General features: G+C 39.7%; 2 protein-coding genes across 2 annotated transcripts; one reads left to right on the forward strand and one right to left on the reverse strand.

Annotated features, from left to right (window-relative positions):
• Positions 1–41: 41 nt before the first annotated feature.
• On the forward strand, positions 42–7,229 carry gltpd2b (glycolipid transfer protein domain containing 2b). The gene is made up of 4 exons (XM_058383117.1): positions 42–1,806; positions 3,163–3,221; positions 3,346–3,521; positions 4,057–7,229. Exons 1-4 carry the CDS (start codon positions 1,737–1,739, stop codon positions 4,616–4,618), a joined length of 867 nt encoding a protein of 288 aa, XP_058239100.1. The 5' UTR covers positions 42–1,736; the 3' UTR covers positions 4,619–7,229.
• A 2,246-nt stretch (positions 7,230–9,475) lies between these two features.
• On the reverse strand, positions 9,476–24,436 carry atp1b2b (ATPase Na+/K+ transporting subunit beta 2b). The gene is made up of 7 exons (XM_058383118.1): positions 23,955–24,436; positions 16,950–17,078; positions 15,874–15,978; positions 14,848–15,056; positions 13,824–13,883; positions 12,173–12,268; positions 9,476–10,842 (listed from the first exon to the last, which is right to left on the reverse strand). The coding sequence occupies exons 1-7, from the start codon at positions 24,043–24,045 to the stop codon at positions 10,675–10,677; spliced, it is 858 nt and encodes a 285-aa protein (XP_058239101.1). The 5' UTR covers positions 24,046–24,436; the 3' UTR covers positions 9,476–10,674.
• Between the last annotated feature and the right edge of the window lie 843 nt (positions 24,437–25,279).

Consider the following 25,279-nt stretch of genomic DNA (forward strand, 5'->3'; position numbering starts at 1 on the left):
AAGAAGTTTTTCCAAATACATTTCATGTAAAGGGCATGATGTTAAAGAAAAATGATTTGGAGGTTCGATTCTTGATTACCTAATACTTTAGGGGTTTCCTCTGGGTATTCAGGTTTTCTCCCCCAGTCGAAATGACATGTACTGTAGGTTCCATATCTAAAATGTCTGTGGTGTGAGTGTGTGTACGACAGATTGGCAGCCTGTCCAGCGTGTCCAGGGAGTCCTCTAAGAGCCTACTCCTGGTATAGGTTCCAGGTTCCCAGGATGGACGAATCCTGAAGTGTGTTGTTCCTCTCACAACACTGCTAAGATTTCTTATTTATTATAGAACATGTCCTATTTTTAACTTTTTTTCGTCTAATGTTGTTCAAGAAAAATAAGTTAGAGCCAAACAAAAACAGCTGAGAAATATAGGACCAGGAAATCTTAGATCTGATACTGTTCAGACATTCAGAAGGTTCAGATGTAATTTATCAGTATGCTTCATTCCATAAGTAGTGCAATGGTCTGAGTATAATTGGGACATTCACCTAGATTGCAGAGTTGACTTTCTACCAGTCAGTGTGAAAAATATTGCAAAACGTTTTATTGAACTTCAAATCAACCTACATGAATGGGGAATAGTCAAAGAGCCGGACATGGAGTTTACGGTTACTCTACCGTAGGGTCTCGGTTTCCACTAGTATTTATAGAGCAGTATAGATGGAGATGTCAGGAATTCATCTAGTGCTCCAGTTAGATCTAATGACACTTGGGTAGAGTAGCCAAGGAAACAACAGCTGTGTCTGTCGGCTTGCACAGTGTACTGATGGAACGTAGTAACAGAAACATGACGCTTACGGGTACGCATTTGGATGTTTTTGCTTCTCCGGTTTCCTCCCCCCGCCTGAAAACATCCTATCCTTATCCAAGACCTGTTAGAATCAACAGCATTGTGGTATAAAATAATGGAATCTGGTATAAAGTCTAGAACAAGGCTCTGAATTTTGCTATTGCATTCATTTATTGATTTTTCATTTACCAGATACAATCCAAACATCAGGCTGAGTTGTCGAAGATTAAGGTCCAAAGGTGGCTTCCTGGCAGTACAAGTACATGTAGAATATATGTAAACTAAATAGAAAAATTTACAAGAAAAATAAACACAGCTTCTTACTGAATTTCCTACTACAGAAACATTCCAGCTATTATTAAAAAATGCTTTTTGTTCTGCCTTTATTGTCCATTTGTTGTTTGATTCCAAGGGGCATGTTGACCCCCATTCCCTGCCCTCTTGGGCCACCGGGTTCTGCTATTCGTGACATGTCAGGAGAATATGACGTGACAAAATTCTTATCGGTGAGATCTCCTCGAGGCGATGCAGACTAATAGCGTTTGTAATCATGTGCACTAAACAGGGTTGCTATAGGACATTGCCTTATAAGCAGCAATTGGTTACACATAACTAATCTATGGACCCACAGACTGAGCAACCTGACATGAGTGTGAGAGAGAGTCCATAAATCAGCTGTCCACTGTGAGGAGAAGTAGAAAGAGCAGAACCAGGCATCTATACCAGCAAATAGTACAATTTTGTTTCATCTTTATAGGCTTTACTAATTTCCAACCACAAAGTACAAGAAGACCAGATGAAAGTAGAAAAAAAATCTAAAAAGAGATCTCGGAGATGGACCAGCCGGTGAGCATGTGTATATGGAAGAAAATATTGTAAAGGAGACGGAAAACAGCAGGGCACTATGGGAGTGAGAGGAAGAGCCACTTTGGCTGTCATCGTCATCATCATCTCTCTTTTCTCTCTATGGCTCTGTAAGTACATTCTGCGTGGTGTTAAAATGATATGATAATTAACCCATATATGCTAGGATTTAATCAGAAGTGCTAATCAGTGACTGTTGACAGTGGTATTAAATGCGAGCTTGAAATATAATATCTATCAGAAGCTCATTCATTTTATCATTATTATCAAGCTCTCATTAATGGCATAATAAGAACAATGCTGGACAAACTGGTACTACACACATGTAAAGGCTGAAAAGAAACGAAACCAAACCAAAACAAGCAAACAACAATACTGTACCTTTTGTTTTCCCACTCAGGTACGCATGATGTACATGGAAATTCTCTCCGCATGAACAATCTTCCACACTATTAATTTTGCCTTCCAAGTCATTCATTTTGGCATTCCAGTCACTTTTTCTTTCAAAAAGATCTCTTCTCTTTTGTTTAAGGTGGAGTATGTAAGGATTGAAAGTGTCTTTACATGTCTAATAATCACATCATTTTAAAGATATCTCACAAGTAAACGTGTTTTATGAAATTACTAAACAACAGACATCCCTAGTTGACTAATTTCAGAATCCTGTGCCCAGGAATTGAAGGTAAAATGAGGCGAAAAAGGCAAAAAGAGAAAAGAAAAGAAAAAAAAAAAGGTTGGGGTCATCTGCAGTAATGGGAAGGCAAAATATCAATCATTTTAATACAGTTGCAATTCACTTCATATCCAGCAGAGGGCTCTAAAAACACACTCCGCTAACAGTCACGAGTATACGGACCTTAGATAAGACATGTTCTATATTTTCCCCCCAAAAATGTCTCTACAGTTTTTCTTGTACAATACTGTGCCATAGTGTAGTGTACTGTAGTGCAGAAACAACTAGTGCCCTGCTTTGCCTGTTTATTATAACAACACAAAGTCCAAAATCCTGCATTTAGTCATTGTGGGTGTGTGTATTTAAGATTACTGGCATAATCATCCTTAATGGCTATGTTTTCATCTTCCATGCTCATATGAATGGTAATTTTTTTAGGTTTGTTCGTACATTCCTGCTCCACGTTCCAGGTGTCACTCTTCAGTAGGAATTTTGAAAACCATCATTATATATGAATGAGAAGGTGCCAATATTTTACGATTCCAACTTATTTGTTATTTGTCTGGTGGTTTAAACAGAACCTTGGGACTGGACTAGAAGAGCTCATTCTTTGCCCTTGGTAATGATTAACCCTATCCTGCCTGAATTATTCCTGTATATGATGTTATCACGTGGAAAGTTTACCTAAGCTTCTGTTTATGATAGATGAGAAATGAATCTTTTCCAGAACTTGTTAGTACGCAATCTCCTGCAGTATACTCCTACTGTCCTTTTTTTTTTTTTTTTTTTATAGATGGTGGTTTAGATCATTACTGGGAAAACTGCCGAAAGGATTCCATTACAGAAGAACATGTATGTCTATTTCTGTGAATAAACTGCCTGCTGTCTTCTATAATGAGCTTCTTCACCATACGAGAAACTCAGAACTGTCACTTTCTTCACTTTGCTCTTTGACCTATTACACTTGCTTTCTTAGTCTACCAGTTTGTACGGGAGTAACACCTGGTCAGAAGACAACCCGCCTCCACTGGAGGTATGTCCGGGACAGAAATTCCAGTTTGCTTACTTGCTGATGCATCTGCAGGCTGCACCAGTGTCAACCAATGATGTTTTGCTAAAGCCATACCTAGCCAGCTGGGATGAGCTCATCAAGTAAGAAAGCACATAATACTAGCAAGTACCTGTTTGTAAAAAATGTACTCTAGAGAAAGTCTCTGTTATAGGGTTCATCAGGTTACTTAGAGAATCTCTGGCTAGTTTTCTAGAATTCTTAGTTTTCTAAAGGGGTTCAATTTGACTCATTAGAAACATGATATTTTCTAGATTTCCTCAGGCTCCTTAGGGGATTCTTTGGCTAGTCAAGACTTCTTGAAATCCTAAATGACTTCTCAGTTGTAGAATTCTTCCATCTATTAGGTTCATAAACAGGTTGAAGAAACTTTTTGAGAAATAGGGTTCTTCAGGTTCCTCAGATATTCTAAGAGGTCTTAGCTCCCTAAAGAACATTCTCATGAGAAATTCCCAGTTGTAGGGTTGCCCCAGAGGTACTTACCAAAACTTTTTGTAGGACTAACAGTAGAACACTGGAATACTGGATAATCTCAGCATGTAACAAGCAAAAATCACACCAACATTTTTGGTCCAATTTTCCATTGTTTTACTCTGAAATGTTGGTCTTTGCTTTTAGGTTCATGGAGACCTTGGGACCTATGGTGGGTATAATCTCCCAGGAAATTGAGACAAAGACCTCCATTATCCGCAAGCTTGCCAAAAAAGAGGAGGAGGAGAATAATCCGCAAGGAAGAAATGCTTCAGCCTCACATGGTGCATATGTTTCAGTGCGCTCCATGATCGTAGCAGAGCTGGAGCGGGGTTTCGTGAACTTTGATCGGTTGACGGAATCAGGTTGCAGGACTCTTTTGCGCCTCCATCGTGCTCTCCTCTGGTTGCAGCTCTTTCTACACAGCCTGGCTGACAAAAAGAAGGAAATGATGGAGCACAGTCCATCTGAGCTCTGTCGAGAGGCTTATCGACTCACGCTGGCTCAGCACCACTCCTGGTGGGTGAAGAAGGCGGCGGAGCTAGCTTTCGTAGCAATGCCTGAGAGACGGTTCTTCTACAAACTGATGTGTGTGAGAACGCAGGCAGAGGCATCAGCGTTGTTGAACAGAGTGGTCAAAGCCATCCAGATAGTCTATGACAGGACTCAAGTGGCACTGGTGGAATATGATATGCTAGCACTACCCTAAAGACATGGAGTTTGGACATATATCAACAATATAACAAGGTGTCCAGGAACTGCATGCAATGTTGGTAAATACCATACAAAAGCACAGCAGTTTAGTGATGCCATGATGATATAATGTCACAGCATGCTAGCAACGTTCCATGAGGACACACAGCATGCTAGCAGTAGCATAAGGATGCACAGCAAGCTAACAGTACCATAAGGACACACAGCAGGTTAGAAATACCATGAGGACAAACAGTATGGTAGCAACACCATAAGGGCACAAGGCATGCTAGCCATGCATGCCACAAGGAGCCATAAGTGTGGTATCCTTATGGTGTTGCTAGCATCCTGTTAGTCCGTATGGTATAGTCAGCATGCTGTGATGCTAGTGATAACGTATGGATGTACAGTTTGCTAGCAATACCATAAGCATGCCCAGCATGCTAATTATACTCTAAGGACTCTCATACAGGCTAGCAATTCCAAATGAATGCACTTTGTCACAAATGTCCTACATTAAGTCAGTGTTTAGTAAATATTTGACAGGCCCTTTTTGAAAAGTCATGTTTTTTAGCAGGTCTGGTGCTCTTTCTTTCATTAGGTCATGGGTTTTTTTTTTTTATCATATCAGGGTTTACAACATACTGATACCTAAAGACAGTTTGGACTCTGGCCTGAGTGATTTCACAGACAGCACACACTGAAACGCATAGATAAACACAATCATCAATCACTAGTACTGTTAACAACTTGGTGCTAAGCCTTTTACATTTACATTTCTGGCATTTGGCAGACGCTCTTATCCAGAGCAATGTACAAGAGTGCTTTGAAGTCTCTATCAATTAATACATTAACACTGGTTCAATAGGTCACAGACTTAGGATTCCATCAGCCTAAAGGGGAGGTTGGCAGGTTTTTTTTTTTTATTTAACATACAACAATACATAAAGCAAACAGAGAAAGTAAGAGCTAGTTTTAGTGTTTCAGGAAGAGGTAGGTCTTCATCCGGCGTGGTCAGTGACTTGGCCGTACGGACATCTACGGGAAGTTCATTCCACCACCTCGGTGCCAGAACAGAGAAGAGTCTTTATGTATGCCAAACTCTTACCCTGAGAGATGGTGGGACCAGTTGAACAGTGCTAGTAGATCAGAGGGAGCAAGCTGCAGTGTGAGGAGTAATAAAAAGCTTTGAGATAAGAGGGTGCTGGTCCATTCTTGGCTTTGTAAGCAAACATCTATGAAAGCATGGTTTGCCAAGTTTGGAGTGGAAGATCTTGAGTGTCCTGCAAAAAAGCCCTTACCTCAACCCCACTGAACACCTTTGGGATGAACTGGAACACAAACTGTACCTCAGACCTCCTCACCTGACATTAGTGCCTGATGAACTTAATGTGCACAAATCCCAACCAAATCTGGTGGAAAGCCTTTCCCAGAAGACTGGAGGATATTATAACAGTAAAGAGGGTCTAAATCTTGAATGGGATGTTCAACAAGCACATATAGCTGTGATGGTCAGGTGTCCACATATTACTTTCATATGGTGTATTTATGACCTTAAGGTGTATTCTTGAACTTGGTTTCAAAACTATTTGGATGATTTCTTTCACTCTTTGAGGACACCCTCTGTTCCACCAAATGCAACCACAGCAGCTCTACCACCAGAACCCACTATATGTCATATTGTAAAACTGGCCAGTTCAGAAATGTGTAGCAGATATGTGTTTACATACATGTCCAAAGGCAATGTATCCATCCAAATCCGTCTCCTTCACCGGTAATAAACTTCTCTGGTTTCACTGCATTTCTTACCATTAATTTTTCAAAGCACAGAACGATTTTTGCTCACAGGGGAGTCATCTGTCTGTGCTGCGTGCTTACTGCTTTCAGCCATGTTTAATGTAACAGACTGTGATGGAGAGAAGGGTTGTTTGGAGTTTGGACTATAAAACGGCCAACAAGAAGGCCATGTCAATGCAAACAAAAATCTTTGTTATGCAGTTTTCCGAATGGATTTTCTCAGCTATGTAGCACAATTGTGTGGACGCCATGACTTAAACAAATTTTTTGATCAGATTTAGGTTATTTGTACAAATAAGAAACAAAAACAAATCTACTACTTCACCGAAACACTCCTGCAAATTACATTCTATACAGCACACAGCTCTGGTTTCCGCTACCTTGTGTGCAGTGGTAGAGCTGGTTGTGGGAGAACCGCGCCCAGGGATTGTAGAAGCTGAACTTTTCCACTAGAAGGTGCAATTAGCTCCACTAAAGCGCAGCATGCATCTTGCACCATGCACATGCACAATTTTTGAAGATATAACCTGTTCTAGTTCAAGATGTGATCGAAAACTAATCAGAATAGTCAAGAGAATATTTGGGGGCAGTGGTGGCTCAAGTGGTTAAGGCTCTGGGTCGTTGACCGGAAGATCAGGGGTTCAAGCCCCAGCACTGCCAAGTTGCTACTGTTGGGCCCTTGAGCAAGGCCCTTAACCCTCTCTGCTCCAGGGGTGCCGTATCATGGCTGACCCTGTGCTCTGACCTCAACCTCCAAGGATGGGATATGCGAAGAAAGAATTTCACTGTGCTGTAATGTATATGTGACAAATAAAGGCTGTTTCATTTCATTAATGTGGAGTGGTTCCTGCTCTACTGAATCTGATCTTAAAAATCAAATATGAATATCAAAGATCTTTAAAAGCAAATATTCTTCGTAAAACACTAATAACGACAATTTAGCCCAGAGTCTGTAGCATGGGATGATATTTGAAGTTTATTTCACAACAACATGATAAAATCCGGCTAGTGACAGCACTCTGTGTGTGTGTGTGTGTGTGTGTAAATGTCTGTCACCTGCTTGTGATAGGTCTATTTTAGACTCCCAAATACGCTTAATGCGCCCTAATCTCTCTCTCTAGCTCTCTCTCTGTCTGTGTGTGTGTGTGTGTGTGTGTTATTGTCATTTGTACACAGACAAAATGAAATGAGAAAGAGAGACACAGAGATTATAGTAATGTCATGTGAAAGTCAGGCTGGATTGTGATTAAATAGGTTAATATAAACTGATTCAAAGTCTAATAATCTAATATTCTTAGCAGAAAATGTCAGTGTGTGTGTGTGTGTGTGTACTTATGTACGAACATTTTCCACCACAAAATACAACGCACAGCGGAGCGTTCAAAATTTTCCATGTAGCTCTTGAATTCGCGTTTTATTTGGTTAATAATTTCAAGCGTTAAACATTTTTTCTTTATTATTTTACATTCCATAGCATTACATTCTTCTTTTCAAATGAGAAAGCAACAAGAGTAAAAATACACACTGTTATAGATATATATATATATTTTTTGGAAAGAAAAAAAATCAAATAAAATTGCCACACAATCAAACCATGTATTATTTTTCAGATGTACATAGAATAATATTTTTTATATATATATATATATATTTCTATCTATCTATCTATCTATAATGCCTATAATATACTACATTTCATATTGCTACACTCTGACCAACTCAAAAAGGCAATCCGAAAAGATAATACGCCGCAGAATATTGCTTTTTCAACGCATCACCTTTGTCAAATAGATATTTGTTCTGTTAGCTGTGAAATGGCGGCAAGTAACACTGACGATCCGGTTTCTTCAGTGATCCATGGAGGGGGCGAACGAAATCACTTCCGAAAAAAAAAAAAAAGAAATGACGCAGATCATGACATCTGATTCCTCCGTTTCAGGAGGTAGTATTTTTATTTTTTAATTTTTTTTAGATCTTAAACCTTGTGGTCACGTGTGCTGTATTTGTTTGAATTATTATTGTTATTATTATTATTATTTTTTTTTATATAATACGCCAGCATGGAATGTCTGTGAGAGACGCAGGTAATGATATGCAACACGAAACCTGTGGCTCATGAATATTTATGACTTGGACCCCTGTGGTCTGAAAGATCAGCTATCCACTGAGGTATTAAATATGCATCAGAGAGAGAGAGAGAGAGAGAGAGAGAGAGCACAGGAGTTGCCTCCAGCACACACACACACACACACAATTACAGCAGTAAGGAATGGCCAGAAAGACAGGAAGAAGAACGGCAAGGTACAGGGGCAAAAAAATTTACAAAAAAAGGTGCTGAGCAGCACACACACACACACACACACACACACACAAAGAGTTCAAGAAGTTCGCCATGAAATAACAAAATGAAAAAAGAAGACATTATGCAATTAACGACAAAAAGAAAAAGGAAAGAGAGTAAGTAAGCAAGCAAAGAAAAGATGAAAAGATCATTTGAAAGATGAAAAAGACAATATAAGAAAAAAGGGGGGTGGGGGGTGGGATGGAGGGATGACATCCTGTCCTGGATTATCCAATCAGATTAAGAGATTAGGCAGGTAGATGGAGAGCACACATATCTGATCTGCTGGAGGACATACCATATGTGTGTGTATGTGTGTGTGTGTGTGTGTGTGTGTGTGTGCCCCGTCAAAGAGCAAAAAGGAAGTGAGACAAAACAGACTCAGTTGTCTCGGCTCGAGTAAAAATTATAATAATAAAAAAAACCCAGTGATAAAGATTAGTGAAGCTGTTTTTGTTTGTTTGTTTGTTTTATATGTGAAATGATTTCTTATTTATGAAAAAAACAAAACCCTAAGACACTCTACTTTTGTACTTTTCAACAATGTCTACCACTCGACTATTCACGGAGAGTGAACGCTCCCAAAAATATGTAAGACAGAAGAAAATATGAGGACAAGGTAAAGACACACACACACACACACTTAGTGGCATATGAAACCATATACACACTCCCACACACTCAAACGTCAACGAACAAGACCAAGTGCAAATCAATACAAACGCCAGCATCGTCTCTTTCTTTCTTTCTTTCTTTCTTTCTTTCTTTCTTTCCTTTTCTTTTCTTTAAATCGACGTGAAATACATTATTATACATGCAAAACTATAATATATCACTTATTTATACATTTAGAGATATATATAAATAAGCAGAAGAAGCTTCACCTCATGTGAATGAGGCATGCTGGGTGGAGAACGTGTGCGTGACGTCAGCAGTGATGATAAAATGAGGGCGAATCGCAGAAACCGTGCCATGGTTTTGTTTATTTATTTATTTATCACCATTTTAGACACAACAGTGTCAGATATATTATTTTTCAATATAATGTCTGGCGTCTGGATCTAGTTATAACGCGTAAATACAAACATCGAGACACGCAGCCGATACACGAGAGATACAATGACGAAAGTAGATTTTTACTGATATTTGGGTCGCTTCAGTGGGCGGTGCCTTGCACCTGTTGACCAATCAGAGACGAGTATTTTCCGACTGAAGTCGTTGCTAGGGTGCAGCTGTGTGGCTGAAAAGGTGCACAAGCATTTTTACAGATATAAAAATGGCCAGTTTATTTGTATTACGAAGAGTTTATTAATATTTATTAATATTGTTGTTTATTAATATTTGAGGAATTTCTGGGTGGAAGGATACACCGTATAATCTTTAAAGTTAATTAGAAAATATACGTATCGTTAGTGTGTAAGCGTAGGAGAGAATTCACACACACACACACACACGCTCTCTCATACACACACACTCACACTCATACACACTCACATGCAGAAAAACGGCGTTAGCAAGTAAAATTCCACTCACACTTTTTAAGCACCCCCTTGCTCTCGATTCCGTTTATTGTACGCTTCCGTAAATCGGTGTTTTGCCCCATTTTGAGTCACGTGACCCGATCCATCACAACCTCTCCGCCTCTCCATCAAATCCTCACTGCTTTCCATCGTGAATGTTTCTTTTACATTATAGTCATGCAGTATAAATAGATTTCTCATGTTCAGATTAAACTAGTAATACTTGGAAACACTTAGTGTATACACACACACACACACACACACACGCACAAATTTTTGATGACACATCTGATCGTATGAGAGTGGTGTGTTTGTCTCTGAGTGTGGTGAATGGTCTATGTGTGTGTGCGTATAAAGCAGATGTCTATGTGTATACACAAGAGCGTCTAAGGAACTTCACAGACTCCCTTCAAACTAATTCTTCGTGTTGATCCTCAGCTTGAACGAGACGCGGCCGGCGAACTTGTCGCGGTCGTTGTTAGACTGGATGTTGCCGGCGATGATCTTGCATTCCACGTTCACGTCGGCGTTTAGCGTCAGGCTCATGAACTTGACGGCCACCAGAGGCTGAGAGTAGTTCACCTGTGGCGGAGAGTGACAGTTACTAGCTGATGTTTCTTTGTATTAAATGAGAACGCATTTTGAATTTGGACCCGCCCACCAGACCGCTCCACCCTTTTTGTGCATCCTCTGACACATGGAAAGCCAGCCAGTTGACAACACACTTGTCAACTTTCAGCCCTCTTCCGCATACATAATCTCACAGACACACACGATTGGCCAATGTTGCTGTGACTGACAGGGAAGTCAGCGTCCCTATCCCTCCCACCCATTCTTAATGACCAATCAGGGTTGTGGAAGGTGTCCAGTATCAGCATTTATGTAGTATAACAATCATTTCTGTCGTATATTCTGTGTAACAGTGGTGAGCCATTAGGGCCAGCAAGGCCTTCTCTGCTGGCCTAAACGGCAGTGATCTGAATCACTGATGTGCATTTTAATATATTTAAGATATTTTTCCATGAATGTGTATTAAATTATTCCCAATAGTCTATTCTCTACATTTCATAGCTTTTCTCTTGGTTGTGCTGAATCCAGTAGTGTATATTTATGATAAGAGTATTTATCCAATCATATTTCAGCTAGTGGATGACATCATGTGTTGCCAGGGTGAAAGAAATCTGCCTTAAGGCCTACAGAATCAATAGTGCAGGCGCCCAAAGCTTAAAATAAGTGGCAGTGAAATTGTTACATTAACCAATCAGATTTCGAGTTGGGGCCATCTAGCAGGCATACGATTACGTCAGCAATTTCCCGTCCTTTGATTGGATAGTTGGAGTAGTCAGAGGCAGCGACCCGCCCATCTACAGTGTTTCTATATTTGCTGCGTCTCATTCGGATGCTGCATCCTCCGGAGATTGCAGTTTGCATACAGCATCAAGAATGTCTTTTTTGAGAAAAGTAACCGTAATAAAATGGACTATTCCGTGTGAGGTGTGAAATACTGTAGACTAATTTCTTTTTTACTTTTCTATTAGAAATAGAAATTAGAAATGTACGGCCCGCCACTGCTGTCTAATATTCCCTTCAGGGAACTGGTTTCAACATAATGACGGATAGACACAGATTACAAACATGTTGTTTTCTTAATAAAAATTGCTGCGGTTTAAAAGGAGCAAAAGACTTTTCTGATTCTTTACTTTTCACCAGATACACATTCATCAACTGTCATTTTACAATATTCATATGCTGTTTTTGTATTATTCTGTCTACTTATTTTTCCTAATTCCGTTTAATTTTATTTTTACTTTTAAATTCCATATCTGACTTCATATTTGGACAGTCGTAAAAAGCATTTCATGTACATGACTAATAAACGTCGGATATCATTAGTACAGTTTCTGGCATGTACCTGTGCCTTCTTGCCATAGTAAGGGAAGTACATGTGGTTGAAGGTGCCGTTGGCAGGAAAGTATGTCACGTTCCCCATCTTGTCTCCGTCATCACCCTAGAGCAAGAGGTTAAGAAGCAAACAGAAAGAGAACGATAGAGAGTTGATAGGAAAGGACAGTCCATCAAATTTCATCCAGGACAGAATAAAAGAACAGGGGAAATAACAAGCAGCTCGGTCAATATTCTCTACCTAGTCTGTAGAGACGCAACCCCGTCCATCCTGCTATGACTTTCTTTGTGTTTTGAACCAGAAATAATAAAACTACGCAAAAATTCTTCTCTTTGACTCTCACAGCCATTGATATAAAATGACTCCATCACCGATCCAGAGCTACAATTCTTTCACAACTTCTTAACTACATACAACTTCCCAATTCTGAAATGTGCTAATTCTACATCTACTTCTACAAAATAATTCTATTTTAGACACCTTATGTCTAATTCTACATCGTTTTTTTGCTTTATTTCTCTTGCGCTTACCCACTCGTCTAAGTTGATTTTGTATTTCTTCAAGCGGAGAACAAGAAGAAAACGAATGAATGGTTGAAGTGATGTGGAAAAAAAAAGGGAACAGTCAGTTATTGAGGTTGACAGGTTAAGAAAAGACAATGGGTGGAAAAAGAATGGGGTGACAAAGAATAATAATAATAATAAATAATAATAAATAAAATAAACACAAGTAAAAAAAAAAAAAACATTTATGTAGGACTTGTGGAAAAAAACCCGGAAACATATGTGTGGCTAATATTTCATATTTCATATGACAGTAGAAACTGCTGTATGATTCCATACACTGATGCCAAATCAATATTATATACAGTATTTTAAGAAGGAATACAGCTGTATTTTTATTGCTGCCACAACAATAAATCTATCTGTAAACGGATAAATAGGATGATATGAGAATAAAATTGCATGAAATAATGCTAGAGTTAGTAAATTGGTGTGGATTATGGAGAATATGGAGAATTTATTTCCATTTTTCAGAAAAGAATCAGCTTATTTAGTAGTAAATGTATCATTCTCAAGACCCAAGGGTTTTATTTCTAATGTAAAATATAGTTTATGCCACTGCGACTTTTCAGGGTGGTCAGTTTGTTCTTGATTTTCATGTCCGAAAAATATTTTGAACACCTCCAGGTAGAAGCTTCCAGCTGTTGTAACGACTGTAATATTTTCAAGACGTGAATTTGACTCCAAAGCGAAGCCAGTGATATGCTTTGATCGCACTGGTGTACTTTCCAACTAAGCGTTTTAAACCCAAAACATAACTTAATACCTTTAGACTTAACGTCCATGGTGTGTATTTCAGTAGTGAAACCATAAACCCAATCACACTCAGTCCTAACCCTGTACAGCCTTCTGTCCCCATACCATCCCTGATCCATCATCTTCTCCATGCATGGAAATATACATTAATTGAATAGATCATTGATCGATTATGAGATGAAAGGAAACAATTTTACCTTTAGCTAGTCTATCAATTAGTCTGCTGTGTGAACAGCGTTAATAAAAGTTTAATAGGAAATAGATCCTGATTGCTGAAAGAAACAAAAAGACGCCTAGGGTAAAAAAAAAAAAAAAGTGGACAAAAGAGAGAGATGGATTACCTTGGGACCACAACTAACAGACGGCGCTGGGCCGTTCTTCCCTGGCAACATACCGATCACCTGAGAGAGCGAGAGAGAGAGAGAGAGAGAGAGAGAGAGTCAACCAAAAGTGAAGGTGAGTCACATTAGAAGACTAAACCAGCTCTGCTGAATAATGGATGGTAAGCAGGTCGCTTTCCACATGTATCATTACTAGACCATGTAGTGTATAATGATATTATCATTTGAGCTGTCTAAGAGGTCCAAAAAAAACCCCCCACCACATTTAACCACAAAAAAGCTTTATAATTTTCAATTCACCCAAAATGTCACAAAATAAGAGCAAGTGGAGATCAAATTCACGCTTCTGTCTAACATCCTATTCCAGATTTAATCCCCTTTCTACTGTTATAATAACCTTCACTCTTCTGGGAAAGCTTTGGGCTGTGGGGATTTGTGTTCATTCAGCCACCAGAGCATTAGCGAGGTCAGATACTCTCCGTGTTCCAGTTCATCCCAAAGGTGTTCAGTGGGGTTGAGGTCGCTCAAGCTCTTCCACTCCAAACTTGGCAAGGAACATCTTTACATCGTTCACTGTGTGCTTTTACGTGCTGCTGTGCTGGAGCAGGTCTGATCCTCTTAGCTACAGTGAACATTCTGTACAGTTGTGTGTTTCCCACTTGGTGGCAAAAGTTTGTGGAAGAACCACATATGTATGTCTGATTGTCCATAAACCATCAGTCGTATAATGCAATTTCTATCTAAGTGAACATAAATTGTTTTTCACTTCTGCATTGTATTAGTTATATCTTACTGAGGGTAAAACGCCTTTATTATCACCACACATACATTATAGCACATTGGTATTCTTGACTTTGCGTATCCCATCTAAGTTGTACCACTTGAACCACCACTGTCCCCTTACATTTGAGCCTGAAATGTCGACCCTGTAGTGTTCAGTCACTCCTAAAATCAGCAGGATTATATGTGCATGGAGATTTTACAACATCATCATTATCATCATCACACAGTTTTGCTTTCCTACCCGGTTGAGCTTGATGATAACACACGGCTTGCCCACATCGTAGCCATAGAACCTAAGGTCATTCAGGCCTGAGCACTCATCCAGCCAGCTGCGCTTGAACTGGCACGAGCGCTTAGGGATGTTCTTCACACTGTCGCTGTCTTCTTGGATGTAGTTCTTGTCTGGGGTACATTCCACGTTATTCTGCTCCTGCACTGAGTCGTTGTAGGCTGCAGAGGCACAGGATCAGAGCGGTTAGTAGCCATATGGAGAGACATTTACCTATTAATACACAGTTATTTTCCTAAGGAAAAATGTATTTTTAATGCTCTTGATGTACAGAATAGAAGTTAAAACAAAGAGGGAGACATAGCACATAGCAAGCCGACTAGCTGTTTGCTAGTGAAACAACTAAGAATTTCAGGATGTGATTAAACAATATTTATCACAGTATAACAGCAGCCGAACCTGTCAAAATTCACCGTAATAACCAATGTATCCACCAAAAACGTCAGCTAAGCAAGTCCGCTAATCAGTCTAAAAAGCAGGATGTGTCGCTTTACGTCTTCTTGATCAGTTTCATATGGTTCATGTCATGGTCAAATTTTTCATCATTACATCACAAGATCTTTTTTTAAAGAAATTAGGTATCAGCTGTAAAAAAATTTGACCAATCAAATTTGACCAAACAACAGACGATATCACGAAAAATTTTTAGTAGTGAGTAGAAAAACAATATTTTGACCTTGACATTTCAAAAAGAAAGAAAGAAAGAAAGAAAGAAAGAAAGAAAGAATGGGGAAGAAAGAAAGAAAAAGGAAGGAAGAGAGAGAGGAGAGAGAGAGAGAGAGAGCGAGAGAGAGAGAGAAAGAGAAAGAGAGGCACAGGGCCATCTTGAAGTCACTGTAAAAACTAAATAGTGGCCATTTTGTTTTGTTCAACTTATTACCCCACAATAAAAACTGTTTGTTTTTGCCTCATTTTCTATTTGCTACCTGGTGAACGAGTGAATGAATGATACCGGACTGAACAGCAGTAGAGACTTACGTGAGAGGAAGTTGTTCAGTGCCTGTACAAATGACTCCCAGCTCTCGGTGTTCTCCTTGTTGTAGATGATCTCCAGATCTTCACCTGTAGGTCTGATCATCATGCCTACCAACCGATAGAGAGAGAGAGAGAGAGAGTTTTTATTATTTTGCATCTCATCGTAGCTAAATCTCAATTTCTAGTGTTAGAGTTAACTTGAGGAAACATGATATTTGGGTTTATACAGGAAAACTGTGTCACAAATGAGACTCGCTATGAAAAACATCATACGGTTAATCTAGAATGTTCTACATCAATGAATCAGCTCAGAAACATGCTAAACAGGTACATCCTCTAGCGGTAAAACAGATAGCGTCAGGTTTCTTTAATGACGCAATCATCTAAATGTTTTTTGATGTCTGTCATGAAAACGTTTAGCAGTAAGGAAACAGATTATGGACACTCTAACTGCAAAGTCATGTACTTTTGCGTTTTAAAACTAGCTAACTAGTTCGTCACCATACGTTCTTATAATATATAATTAGCCTAGAGATGAAACCTGGAAAAATGTTTGGAGCTTCCAGTGAACTAGCAAGTGGATTAAAATCTCTAATCAGAGATTTCACCACCAATCTCAACCAATACTGTGTTTAGTGTGTCCCCCAAACCCCCCCCCCCACCCCCACTAGCCTCCAAATCATTTCACAGCCTGCTCTTCAGAGCATTGCTGACATTCCTCTGTCACATTTGCTTGAGGCCATGGGAATTTGACCCACCAATTTGACCCACAGGTTGGGTGACAAGTCAAAAGCAATGTTTTCAAACACAGTCGGCTCGTCTGTTTGAACCTAATACAGATCCCACAGTCCTGTTAGGACAAAATACCACTTAGGAGCCATACAGCAGCCTTCAATTATAGATCGCAGTCTATTTACACACTTAAACTTGCCAAAGAATGTAATCTGATGGAAAATTTGTCCATATTTAAATGAAGGAGAAACAATTTGGTTCACTTCCACGTGAAAGTACGTCTGCATTCACAACATTTTTCATGTTATGAGTATATTTCCTTCTAATTCTACTAGAGTGCATGTTACCTGGCGTAGCAAGCCTGTCCTGGTAGGTTGGTTTATTATCATCGAGGGTCAGGAGCATGACATAGATAGTGACGCTGAATAACCCGGCCAGGAAGATATAGAAGGCCACGTAGAACAAAAAGATCAGGCCTGTGAAAGCAAACACACATTAGAATACATATTTATATACAGTATAAATATTAATACATGCATCCGCTTAATATTTGCCTGCAGATTTAATTTTTAGTTCTTGTGCAAATCTGTCCAACTCAATCAGAAATTTTCACCAATTTTCCTTGATCAAATATCAGTTAAAATTTTGTAAAGAGTTACTGTATTGATTTATTATATTGAGCGATCGTTTACAAACAATTTTTTGGGATAAAGAACGTATTATGTGGTATGATGTATATCAAATATTATTCAACCAGATTGGTCAGAAATTTTCACTCAAAAATTTCGAGTTTCATTAGTAACAGCAGCTCTGACAGCAATAAGTCACAGCATTACATTAATACGCTCGGTTTAATACGCCACTGTTTCCATAGTAACAGCTGATTCAGGTACGGCGGATGCTCCGGGTAATCTACGGCTAATAATAATCTGATTAAAAGGTGACGTTTCCTGTGAAGAGGCGTACAGTTAAGCTTTTTACGGAAGCTAGTCTCCAGCTAGAACTTGAGCAGAGCACAACAAACATCCCGCGAGCGTTTTATGGTTTTGTTTTTATTCGGCTTGTTGCATTGAGTTTTCTGGAATTTCGCTTCATGTCATCAGAAGAAGTATTGACAAAACTCGCACTTAAAAGTTCTGAAAGAACTCTGAGTCATCAGGACTGAGGAGAATTCCAGACCGCATTGCAGTCAATGATGCAACAGGATTTTTAAATCAGCAAAACAAGCGGATGAAGCTGTTCCTAAACGGCAACAAAACACCTCAAATCACTACAAAAAAACAACCTGCATTAAATTTAAACAAATGAACTATAATAAAATTGTGTAAAGACAAGTACGCACTCCTCCTGCGCTTCAACCGGACACTAACGCATAAGACGAAAAATCAATTCTTATAAACCCGCGCTTGACTGTTTCCTGATTGCTGATGGGGTGGGGTGGGGTTCAGAGCGGTTACTCCTCTGTCAGCAAAATAAATTGATGAAGGAAATTCCATCAGCATGTATAAACCTCGAGAGCATTTTATAAGCATTAGCTCCTCCTCCGACAATCACATGGAATCTTCAGCAATCCGAAGGTGTTGAGTAATTTGATTTGTTTCGGCAATGATGATAACTTCGGTTAAATATCAATGAGATCTTGATATAGAAGTGTGATGTAACACATGCATTATAAGTTCCATAGTGATGAGCGTAGCTAACTGGTCTAATTCAGATTTTTTTTCACACTGTCTGGTCAACTACAAGACTAATTTCCGGTCTTTGACCACTGCAGACAAAATCATTCATGTATTTCATGTAAGGAATAAAGTAATAAAGTGGAATAAAACTAGATCGCTTTTAAAGTGTGTAACTATAATGACAGCATATAAAGCAACTAAAGAAGAAAACACACCAGTGATTTTTGATGCAGTTACTGCCCCAAAGTTACATTTTGGAATTTATTAATGAAGGAGACGTCATAGGTTTTTTTTCTCCAGTTAGGTCTTATAGCTTCCATTTGAGCAGTTAGATACAGTGGCTCCCTCAACAGGATCTCTGCTTTCTCTCATTAAAAGAATTAAGAGCGCATTGTGTTCCAGTTAATCCACAATCCCTCTTAACCTCTGACACTGACACTAACCTCTGACACTAGACTCCTTCTTCATTGAGTTTTATACAATTTATTATTAAGATTATGTATAATGTATATGAAGTCCCTGTGTAGGTTGTTACTACAGAAATCCGAATGCATGTGTTTAATATCAACGAATGGAAATGCATCGTTTTCTGACCAATCAGAATCGAGAGTTGCTGTGGCAGTAAAAGATGCTGCTGTGGTAGAAATCCGATCATCACTTCATGCATTATTACTTCATACATTAGTAACTCGATTCAAAACATCACTTTGGTACAACGCCCTGAATTCTCTGGAGCTTGTGTGGAAAAAACAGGAAAGTGGAAGCTGTACTTGTGGAGCACAATGCAGTATCTGAGCTGCAGACAGACGACATCACCCAGGGATGCACAATGGGTTTGAACAGACCCCCCCTCCCCCCGTCTCTGTCTGTCTGTCTGTCTGTCTCTCCCTCTCTCTTTCTCTGGCTGCCTCTCGCTCGCTCGCTCTCTCTTTCTTTTCATCTCTGTCTGTCTGTCTCCTTCTCCCTCTCTCTCTCTGTGTCTGTCTCTCACTCACTCTCTCTTTCCCTCTCTGTCTGTCTGTCTCTCTTTCCCGTCTCTGTCTGTCTGTCTGTCTGTCTCTCTTTCTCTCTGACTCCTTTTCTCTCTCTGTCTGTCTCTTGCTCTCTCTCTTTCCCTTCTCTTTCTCTCTCTGTCTGTCTCTCTTTCTCTTTCCCTTCTCTGCCTGTCTCTCTATCTCCCTCTCTCTCTGTCTCCCTGTCTCTCTCTCTCTCTCTCTCTCCCTTTCTCTCTCTGTCTGTCTCTCGCTCTCTCTCTGTCTGTCTCTCTTTCTCACCCTCTCTCTCTGTCTGTCTCTCGTTCTTTCTCTCTCTGTGTGCAACATATCAGATTCCTCCTCTCACTCACTCACTCACTCACTCGCTCTCTCTATTTTTCTCTCTCTCATTCACTGACTGATCAGTAGCATGAGGATGGCGGGAGGCTATGCTCTCAGCTTCAGTTACACACTTTGTGTGGAGACCAACAACAAGAAAATAAAGCCGTGAGAAGAATGTGACATTTATTTGGAAAACTGAGAGCCTAAACAATGACTTTTAGTTATTGGGGAGAAAAAATGTAAAGAATGATGTCAGGGAATGGCTTTTAAATGCGTATTGTATTATGACCTGTTTTTAATTTTCAGATGAGAAGATGAAACACCTCTAGGGTCAGCATTTATACACCTGAGCAGTTGAAGGTTAAGGGCCTTACTCAGGGGCCCTTAACAGCGGCAGATTGGAGGTGCTGGGATTTAAACTCACAACCTTCTGATTACTAATCCCACGTCTTAACCACTGATATACTACTGCTGTTTATAGACTGTAGTTTCTCAGTAACATGACAATCTTCCTCTTCTTCTTCCTTAGGTGAGTGAGCAAACGACTTTTTATAGATGGTTTAACATAAGTGACCTCTGAAACTAACCTGTTTTGTGGACACCATTAATTGCGACTATAATCAGATAAATATATTAATGATTAATCAAATAATCCTGTAACCGTTGATTATTTCCCCACAACAGCATGACCCGAAGTGATTTATTTCTTTCTAAGCCACTAAAGTGTTGAAAAGCTTCTAAAGCATTATTATGAAGTATTTGTGTGTGTACAGTAATTTAAGCAGACACTCCTCAGCACACACACACACACACACACACACACAGAACAGTATCTTCAGTCTTAGAAATGCATCTCTGTAGCTGTGACCTAAAATAGCCCTGCGTTTCAGATAAGCTCATCTTCCCGTTGTCTTTGTCTGTTTATAAGCACTAATGTGTCACTGCAGTGTAACAGACTCTCTGACACCCGTCTCTCTCTCTCTCTCTCTGTCTCTTCTTGATGAATGCCTTCTGCACTCTCTGTTACCGCTCTAATCAGACGGCTCAGCCGAAAGAGGAGGACAAAGATCTGAGCCGCGCATGATTAATTGAATTAAAGCAAACACAAACACACAGACGTCTTTAGATCTTTCTGCTCCTCAAAGCTGATTGATTCAATCAGACATCAGTCACGTGCGTGAGCTCAGCTCACAGCTGCTGCAGGGGTTGCTCACGGATCCGGTCGGCGCACAAAGAGGGGAAAAATGAAGTGACCCGTTCTTCTCTGATCTGTATGAAGCAACACGATACAAGCAGCAACAACAATATCTGTCTATTGATGGCCTAAGATAAAAAAAAAAAAAGTATGATACATACATAAATAATATGTATGAATGAACACAAACACACACACACACACTGTATGAATGTAGTGTGAAGCAGCAGATGGAGTGTGTATGTGTGTGTGGAGCCTGTAACAGCTCTCATGAGTGTTACTGGACACTTTGAAAGCCAATGTTGTGATATGCTGCAATCCCACTGGACACAAACCCATAACTCAGAGCTGGCGCTTTGGCAATTCCTCCAATTCTGATCAATATGCTTAATGAACAGAGCTTTTGGGTAACGACCTTAATACCATCTGTACCTGCTAAGGACAGACTTTCACACTGGATCAAACTCTATGCCAAATAGATAAAATAAGAAAGAATACAAGACTCTATATTGAAAGTAAGATGATACTAAAAAACACAAAACCATGAATTAATCTCTCCTGAAGACTTTCCTTGTGACAGAAAGCTTTTACAAAGTGCTGACACTGGAGACTCCTTCCATAAACATAAACTCACCACAGCAATATTTTTTGAAACAATGACAAATATGTCGGTGAAAAGATCCTAAATAGAATCAAATCTTATTTCTCAAATTTATATTACTCTAAGATCATTTCTAGATGCTGTAACTAATTACAAATCTTTTAAAATTCTGTTTTCAGACAATTTTTGTTTAATGCAAGCACTTATGTTTAGAAAGAAGCAAAATGAAAACGAAAATTTAAAGCTGAAATTGAAACAAGTAAAATATCTCAAAGAAATAGTTTTAACCAATATCACTTGCTGAGATATATTTTTTAAAAATATGTTCTAAAACATTCTGACCAATCAGATTTGAGAATTCTTCAGGGCTTGGGTTAAGGGAAATAGATCACAATTTTTTTTTTTAGAATATATGAAGGTAAATATGATTTAAATGAAAATGAATGTTAGTCTATTTGCAACGCTGGGATTCTAAACCTTGAGTGATTATCATTGTTGGGCAACTAAACTAAACTAACCTTGCTTAATTTCACTGGCTACCAATGGCATCATAAGACAGACCACGACCACCATGGGGTCTTAAGAATCATGATAATGAGTGTCTTCTATACTGTTCTGCAAATTTCCCAGCAGCCTTGTCAGAACCTGTTAGCAAATATTGACTCGTTTATTCTACGTGAGATGACCGGCAAGTTGCGGAATCTGTCCACAACCAAGCATCGCCTCGACACCGGGGCTTGATTTCCTGAGGTAAGCCTGTGAGGCAGATCCCAGGTTATCTTTAAGCTCAAGTAATGAGGACAAACTCTAATGAGGCCAAGAATACCAGCGTTCAGGCTAGAAACAGAATCATTAAAGAGCCTCATAGAACACAGAAGCTTAAGCAGGAGGGAAAGTCATAAGGACGACCATTTTGTCTCTGCCTGTCTCCTGACCAGGGAAACATACATAATACATAAGTCTTCCTGGCACTGGAGTTCATTTAATGACTCTAGTACAAGGGAATAATATTAATAATAATAATAATAATAATAATAATAATAATAATAATAATAATAAAACAGTAGCATTATCAGTCATTACCACAAATTATAGTGTAAAATATAATAGGCAAAGCCGTTTTCTTTCTGCTCCAATTTACAGTAATATGACATGCTCAAATGCACCAAGATCTCCTAATAGATCTATAATTAATCCATTTATAATAATTCATTTATTCCACAATTGGTGTCTTGAATAATAGTCTAAACCATCCTGCTGATGAAAAAGGGTCTATTAGAGCCGGATTACTTCTTATATGCTCTCGTGAAAGCAGACAACGCCTTCAAAAGCTGAATAGTGGTCTATAAAGACTCCACCAACTCTAATCTTTTTTTTCTTTTTCTTTTTTTGTTACTTAAATTCAATCTAGCCAACCCCAAGGCCTTTCTCCTATACAGAGCAGCTAATCGACACGTCCTAAGCAGTGGCCCTGTTCTAACGTTACAGACTCCTCCCTGTCAGTCTTGGCTGTCGTACAAACGCGTTTTCAAGGTAAACAGCAAAATCCCCAGTGTTGAATTAACACCTGTAGTGCGAAGATGTTCCCAGGTGGACCCAAGAACACTAAGTGTTGATGAGACACTGGGGGTTTGGCTGCATTCATGTTAGCACTTGAATGGAGGCTACATACTAGCGAGCAAGTACTGCAGCAAAAAATGTTCATGTGTGTCATATCTTGTGCTTGCAAAGTCAGAATTTCAAATGGACCGGTTGGACAGTAAGCCAGTCCAGTCCATTTTGGTATTCGCTTACCGTCATAACTGACAGTCAGTGGTTAGACCTGTAAGCCCTTTTGTGTCTATGCTGCAATCAGTGATGCTGCATTCACAATAAGAAAGAATTCGGCTACAGTACCGGTGATTCAAATATGTCCTGATTCTGGAAACCCTGACATTTTTCAACCCAGTCATCAAACTGTAACACCCTCAATAAGCTACAGTGTTGCAGCAGTAACCAGGGTGCAAAAAGAAATCTTTTTTTCACAGTCCAGGGAGGGTCCTCCTGAGCTGCAGGTCTACTGGGAATTGTCCCTAGCCCCCCCCCCCCCATTTACTGACCCCCATGCTGAGAACACATTCGAGTGTAACTCTGGCATTTAATTCAGCACCATGATGATGTGCCATGTAAGCCGGGCTGCAGTAATCTGTAGCTAATCCTCAGAGGTTCCTGTCTCTGCAACCCACAATCTGTCTAGTATTAGATATTCCTCTAAAGCATGTTTTTTTTGTTTTGTTTGAAAGACCTTTCGAGTCCCCAGATGACCAATGCATAGAGAAAAACACATCAAGCAAGCTAATTGTGAATTAGTCCAAGCATAAAATATATATATATATATATATATATATATATATATATATATATATATATAACAAATGCAATTCAAAAGTGGATGGATGGATGCTATTTAGAGATATGAACCAAGTATGTGTAAAAAGAAAATACATGAGAATCTTATATAAGGTGTGAAAAGGTATTAATGATGGTCAGTGATCCCTACATGGAGGTAATGCGGTTCTTACCCCAGCTACTTGCGGTCCTCCCGCAAAACTCGCGGGTCCTCGGGTTCCAGATGAACTCTTTCCATCCGCTCTTGTTGCCGTCCTTTGCCATTTTCTTTGCTATTTGATGCTAGAATGATGCAGTCACTGAACTAAAGCCTGAGGTTTAACGCTTACACACACACACACACACATACACACACACGCACACACACCCACACACACAGAAAGCGAATGAAGCACCGGTAGAGAGGAGCTATTCAAGCAGAGCAAGGGTTAACCCGATCTCCGCTATTAGATCCCTATCTATTAATCTCAGGCGAATGAGAATGAGTCTTTAGGCACGTTCAAAGAGATCACAGCCTATTAGATTATAAAAATGAAAAAAAAAATTAAAAAGAAGGATGGATGAGGAGGGAAGTTCCGTGGCCGGCTCGTTATCTCATCGCAATGCGCATGCGCCGACAGCAGCCCGGGGCGATCCGCAGAGCGGTGCAGTGCAGGGGAAAAAAAAAAGTGCCGACACTGCGGTAAGACAAAAAAAAAAATCCGCCGTCGATCTGCCTCTCAGCGCTTCACAACTCGACCCCCTCCTCTCAGAGAAGAAAATAAGATCACCCCTCATGTGAACCAACGCAAAGCCGATTTACCTCCCAGTGGCCAATCACCGAGCCGTGCGCCGTGCTGACTCCGCCCCTTAGCGACCAATCAGCCGAGTGTATGGCTGTGTTCCAAATGGAGCACTTCTGTATCCCGGTACACTGCAGCTAGCCTGTTCTAAGCATCTATCGAGAGCACTCAGTATGTACGTATGAGCATTACCGAATGACTGAGCAACACCAAGAAAACGTGACCTGCAACCTTATTATCACTCGTTCAGATCATGTCTGAGGCTAAGGCAGCATGGTGGTGCAGAAGGTTGCTGCTTCATGGTACCAGTATTCCCAGTGCAATCCTGAGCTCATGGTACTGTCTGCATGGGAATTCTCGAAACGTTCCCTCGCCGTGGGTTTCCTTTGGGTTCTCTGGTTTCGTTTCTCACGTTACCAAAAAATATCCTGGAAGGTGTATCGGCTGTGATAAATTGCCCTGCTTTGTGCTGGTGACCCTGACGAGGATAACACAGTTGACTGAAAGTCAGTGAGTCCAAGTCTAGAAGAAATTATATTCCTTTCCCAGCATAACCATTCCAGCAAAACTATCCAGTTTTCTCATGCCACCGTTCACAAGGGGATTTATCTGATTGACAAATTGCCAAGATGCATGATTGTGTCTTTTTTAGCCTGTAATTGTATTCATATGAGCATACAGGTAGTGACGGCAGGTTAATTACGGTGTGAAGAAGC

Source organism: Hemibagrus wyckioides, linkage group LG28 (assembly GCF_019097595.1).
Source record: "Hemibagrus wyckioides isolate EC202008001 linkage group LG28, SWU_Hwy_1.0, whole genome shotgun sequence".
NCBI lineage: Eukaryota > Metazoa > Chordata > Actinopteri > Siluriformes > Bagridae > Hemibagrus > Hemibagrus wyckioides.

What these genes read in the sequence shown, in the direction of transcription:
- gltpd2b (XM_058383117.1), top strand. Translation starts at nt 1,737, where the DNA reads ATGGGAGTGAGAGGAAGAGCCACTTTGGCTGTCATCGTCATCATCATC. An exon ending in ATTCCATTACAGAAGAACAT is followed by an intron (nt 3,222 to 3,345) that starts GTATGTCTATTT and finishes TTGCTTTCTTAG; the next exon opens with TCTACCAGTTTGTACGGGAG. An exon ending in AGCTGGGATGAGCTCATCAA is followed by an intron (nt 3,522 to 4,056) that starts GTAAGAAAGCAC and finishes CTTTGCTTTTAG; the next exon opens with GTTCATGGAGACCTTGGGAC.
- atp1b2b (XM_058383118.1), bottom strand. Translation starts at nt 24,045, where the DNA reads ATGGCAAAGGACGGCAACAAGAGCGGATGGAAAGAGTTCATCTGGAAC. An exon ending in GAGGACCGCAAGTAGCTGGG is followed by an intron (nt 17,079 to 23,954) that starts GTAAGAACCGCA and finishes TTGCTTTCACAG; the next exon opens with GCCTGATCTTTTTGTTCTAC. An exon ending in CTGTTAGTTGTGGTCCCAAG is followed by an intron (nt 12,269 to 13,823) that starts GTAATCCATCTC and finishes CTCTTGCTCTAG; the next exon opens with GGTGATGACGGAGACAAGAT.